The 5681-nt window shown below is 38.5% G+C and overlaps 1 protein-coding gene across 5 annotated transcripts in view; it reads right to left on the bottom strand.

Moving 5' to 3' along the window:
• Positions 1-5681, bottom strand: part of ROBO1 (roundabout guidance receptor 1) — a 1310595-nt gene that overhangs the window by 111565 nt on the left and 1193349 nt on the right. For 4 of the 5 annotated variants that reach the window (XM_019525389.1, XM_019525387.1, XM_019525385.1 and 1 more), the window contains one exon: positions 1281-1289. The exons of the other annotated variant lie outside the window; for it this stretch is intronic. In XM_019525389.1, coding sequence (XP_019380934.1) covers positions 1281-1289 — 9 coding nt within the window. The remainder of the gene's footprint in view (positions 1-1280; positions 1290-5681) is intronic. 5 annotated transcript variants of the gene reach the window in all.

The raw sequence follows: 5681 nt of genomic DNA on the forward strand, positions 1-5681 counted from the left end.
ACGAGAGTGGTTCGTCTGGGGGGGGCATGGGGAGGGGGGGGCGGCTCCTGCCACTGCATGCACCCTGGCAGAGGCCTGCGGGGCACATGCCCCCCAGATCTGTGTGCAGGGCAGAGGCAGCTTCTGCTTCAGGCTGGACTCTGCACCTCACTGCCACTGTCCCAAGAGCCGCACGACACCATGTGCCTGCTGCTGCTGAACAGACAGGACGTAGACACACATATGCAGATGCAGACACACACACACACACACAGACACCTCTCCTAGCAGCTAAGGTGTGTATGGGAGAAAGGGGTGGGGAAAAGGGAGGGGGCTGGGGAGGAGGAAGATTGAAAATGGCAGGGAGGAGAGCATGTCTCTGTGCCTGCTCCCAGGAGCAGGGTTGGGGGAGATGCGGGCAGTGGGTCGCGCAGGCACTGTCCAGATACCTGGGGGTGGGGGGGGAAATTGCACACGGTAGCCGCTGCTGCCACCATGCCACTTTCTGGTTGGTCTCACGTATGGCTCTGTGGGCTGCTGATGGGCCTTGCTCCCAGCCAACCACACGCCACCTGTCAGCAGCCCACAGAAACGCATGTGCGGCTGGCTGGAAATCAGTGCAGGGCATAGTGGTGGTGTAGGACAGTGGCGGCCACCATGTGCAAGCCCTCCCACCCCATATGGCCCGCGGAGGGGCACTGCTGCCTTCGCCCCGCACCCTATTCCTGGGAGTGGGCACAGACAGTGAGCTGAGGCGGGGAGGTTCTATGGTGAGCCAGGCACACCCTTCCCCAGACGAGAAGCAAAGTATGAGAATACATTGGGGGAGATGCTGCCGCCATGCCACAGGGTGCACTCTGTCCCCACCCACGTGTACCCCTTATGCATACCTCTGGATGACAACCCCTGCTATAAAGGATGATGTAGCCATTAGCTATTTAGGGGGTGGGGAATCCTTTCTTCCTGGCCTTGGGATCTTTAAGACAAAATTTAATTGATTATATAGGAAAACATTAAGTTTTACTTGTGTGGGAATAAGTGAAAAGTGAAAATTACAATTCAACTTGAGCATAACTGGAAAAAAAATACAAAAATTTGCAACCCATTACCTTTGCTCTTTGCCACAAAATTACCCATACTTCCTGCAGAATCTATTCTGTGCAGTCTGTCTTGTCAATAACAAGGAAAGGATGGAAGCTGATTGGTTGAAGGACATGGAAGGGTATGGATGGAAAGGGGAAGAGAAGTTCCAGTCACAGTGACACGATGATTAGAAGATGGCCAAGACAATTTCAACTTACCAGACACAACTAAAAACAAAACAAAACAAAAAGAAAACATGGAATAAATAAAAGTAAACAAATATGAAACAAACCAAGAATAAAATAAAATAAAAACCAACAGGATCCTTGGTAAGGATCTTAGAAAGCACAATTATATTTTGATATGTGAAAAATATGGCACAAACACAGAACTGTTATGCCATTAATTTTAAAGCAGGATTCCCTATTGATTTCTTAAGGGAAGCTGCCCAGTATAATGGATAAGGAAGTAAACTATGACTCAAGAGACTTGGGTTCTGTTCCAAGCCCTGACAACAGACTGCTGTGTGATCATGGATAAAATATTTTAATTCCTTTTTTCCCAATTCCCCTGTGCTGATGAGCTCTCCACAGTAAAGCTGTTTGAAACCTCTCCTCAGTGGGAATGATGACATTTCATCCCTTCCTAAAACATTTAGAGCTATTGAGATGGGAAAGGCTCTCTTTAAGCTAACAATTTAATAGGAAATTAATTTAAAAATAAAAGGTATGGAATACCCTTACACTTATGTCCCAATTTGCAGATTGTGTATAATGACTGCATATACCAGAACCAGTACTATTCAGTTTTCAAGTCCATACATATATTTAATGGTGTATTGTATGATAATTAAATTATCCCACCTGATACTTTTCCTTTCTACACTGTTAGGGACATATTCAAATACAGAGATTTAATGCAAAATAATATAGATCCCAAGATACAATCATATGAAACAAATATATACATATAAATACAAACATATACTTCTCAATCATAGTTGAAAATTATTATAATCCTGGATAGTTAGTTTGTTCCTGGGTAGTTAGTTTTACCTCAAAATTATAAACTTGTTGTAAGCATCAATATACTAGCATTAAAAACAAAACAAAACAAAAACCACTTCATATATTTCCAAAATCCATTGCATATTCTAAAAAGGATAATCAAATACACAGTAATTGGTATAAAATAATTAACTAAACTATCTGCAATAAGCAGCAATCCATATTTACTTTTTCAAACATAGCCTGCAAATCTCAAGCCTTTCAATACCATTATTGGGGGGTTTTTTACCCTCTTTATTGCTTTTTACTCTTTCCCATAGAGAGTAAAAATAACTACTGTTAAGCACGAGTACATTTTCATAATGAGCTGGTAAACACCTGCAATATGCCATCTTCTGATAAAACACATGGAGGAAACTAATAATACTTGGTCTGTCAAAACTCATTGGGCACAAGACATATAAGCTTCCTCTCCAAATAAATGGAACATACTGTAGACTGCAGGTGTGCTATGAAAATGAAGTGTACATAAATAGTAATTATAAGAACAGTGTATTAAAAAAATGTGTCTTCTAGAGGAGACCAACTGAATGCAATAAAAACTAGATGACATACAGAATGCTTTTCACGTTAAGTAGAGGTGTTTATTGTGGGAGGGGATGGAAAAGAAGAGAAGGGAAGAAATGAATTGAGAAGTTTAAAAAAAAATTATCTTCAGTTTTAGGAAAGTAATCTGAACATATGGTGGATTTCATTTTAATGTTTAGATTCACCATTTCCTGGAGGGAAAAGTAGAATAAATAATTCTGTCTGTATTATGCAGGCAAATCAAGGGTGCATGTCAGATGTGGCCAACTGATGGCCCACTGGGTCTCTAGGCTATAGTTCCCCACTCATCTCAGAAGTTGAACTTCAGGCCACTCTTAAGCATATGGGCCCCCTCACAACCTTTTTTTTTAACTAAACAGCTACAAATATGATGTCCAAATTACTTCAGATTACAGTATGACAGACTTTGGAACTGGTACATCTCCATTAAACAAACAACTCCCCCATAATTGACATTTCATGCCAAAGAGTTTGATAAGAAAACAAGTTTCAAATTAATGTTCTTGAAATTCTTACACTTTGAAACCAACTGTAAAGCACTGATATAGCACTAATTTAAGCTTGCTAAAATGAGAAAAAGTTAGCCTTTTTGATAGTTATTCAAACCTACCCATGAATTCTGCACAACAAAGTTCATTTGAAACCTCTAATGTATACAAATCTGTCTCGGTTGCTCAATTCATTTCCACAAAGTAAGTTAACTTACAAGTACTGAGTTTCCTTTTTTTTTTTTAGAGGATTTTGCTATTGCATGTTAAGAATAACTGTCAAGCAAATGCATGTTTTGTCCACCTGTAAAAACACAAGGGATACTGATGTATTAAAATAAATCCCTCTTGAAACAACGCATCACATAAGATGCAGGTTTGTGGTGAGGACAAAGGGTGAAAATTCAAAACTGAAGCAGATACGTTAAAGGAGTATGGTGTGCTTAAAAAAAGTAAGAGTTCAGTCTGAGCTTTATTAATTGGCTATAAAAACAGACATTATAATTTAAAATAGGTTAAATTTTTTTGCAGTAGTCTTTATTTTTATTGGACAGAACTTTTTATGTTGTTATTAAACAAGTTAATTACCCCATCTGCAATGTCTTTTCACAAAGCAATTAGGGGAAAAAAAACCCAGGAAATATATTATTGTTACCATGAGAAGCAGAAGAGTGAAATTACTTTTTAAATTATTTTCTTTAAAAGGTGAGATTTATAGTGGAAGAGATGCCTTAATTTTGCTGAACTAAAAAGTGTTTTGGAGATTAATGAGGTGATCATGTAATATCTCATTCATGGCAGCAAACCCATCTATCTCAATAGGATTGCTGATGTCAGTAAGTTAACTCACAAGAGTGTGAGTTTGCAAGTTCAGGCCCCAAAACTGCATACCGGTACAGTTGCCAGATGTTAGTGAAGCAACTACTGTACTTGACAGATGTACAAAGATGACCAAAAATAGCTCCATGTGTAAAACATACCATGTGTAATGCCTACATTTCTGAATAACACTTTCTGTAATTTTCCCCATAGAAATGTATGCAAATGTAAACCTATTGTTCTACTGTATTTAGTCTGCTTTTAAAAATAGTCTTACAAGCAGGCTGACAGGGCAATGGAGGGGGCACAGAGCATTTATGATGCATTTGGCAAACCAGAGCAGTCCTAGAGGGGAAGCTGTAGAGGTGAGGATGGTCCCTGAGGATGAAATATTGCATTGTGGAACAGCTGCAAATTGCAGACACCTCCCTTGTTTGCAAAATGCTAGATTACTGGACTGGTTGAATGAAAAGGTACAGAAGTTCTAAGTGCTAGAATAACATGGACATGTTAGAAGTGGTGTGCATAAAATGAAGCAATTCTGCTCTCACTATTGGTTCTTTTTAAAAGAGATTTTAAAATCAGAAGTCCTTTACTTTCTAGTCTGTCCCCTAATTTCAAAGTTTAACTGCTTAAAAAAAAAAAGACTTCCATTCTCTCACTACTCAAGTATGTTCCATTCCTCACATTTACAAGCTGTGAAAGCCAATTATATGCGTTTTATTCTTATAAGGAAGATTTAAGTTGCATAGACTTTCGTAGCACAAAGAACAAATGAGTACAAATACCACGTAGTTCTTTGTTGGCTTTTTAAAATATATGAATCAGTATAGAAGTTAGATACAGTCAATGTTCTGTGTTTCCTTTCTATTTCAATGGTTTGTGTTTATATGCTGATCTCATTTTATCAAAGCAATCTGAAACCTTCAGTATCCTCAAGATGCACATTTATCAGCAGTCATTCATGTAAAGTATCATTTTCTACAGAGAAAGAAAGGAAGAGAAACATCTCCAGATCTGAGAAAATTTAAATCCTGCCATTCATCTGTCTTCATGCTACAGCTAAGGGAAAATGATCCTTGGTACATTACTGGAGAATCAGAGTATCCCTTTTCACCCTCATTCTCTTCTCTCCATACAGAAATGGTATTTCCAGTTGCTACTGAAGGGCAGACACACAGGATAATTTCATTTTTTTCAGATTTTCTGTTAAAAATTATGTTCACCAAGAGACCAGACTGCATTACCTTAATTCCTAATTAGCATTTAAACTGTAAATATTTCCACTGGCATCTGTAAAATTACATCATGGGTATCGTGCTACTAGTTGTGAATAGTGGTATCATGAAATAGGTACAAATAGGTAGCACACATCATTTTAATACAGTATGGTAGATGTATCTATACTTATTTCTGAATATTTTAGACAAAACTGATCTGTGATTCCAGTCTAGAGTATATACAATTATATTTCTAAAGATTACAATATTCCCTCATATTTCAGACTGCGAGATGAAGTTTTGAGAGTCATTTATTGAGGTGGTAAGGAGGAACTACAATTGAACAACGTAAGAAATGTATCTATGTGATGATGAAAAAGGTGACAGGATAACAGAAAAATCAGTGTAGAGTGTAAATAACAAGGTCGGAAAGGAAATATTTAGAATAATGACCCGGGGGGGGGGGGTGCGGGCTG

The sequence above is a fragment of the Gavialis gangeticus genome, unplaced genomic scaffold (assembly GCF_001723915.1).
Source record: "Gavialis gangeticus isolate Ggan-Ray unplaced genomic scaffold, GavGan_comp1, whole genome shotgun sequence".
Classification (NCBI taxonomy): Eukaryota; Metazoa; Chordata; order Crocodylia; family Gavialidae; genus Gavialis; species Gavialis gangeticus.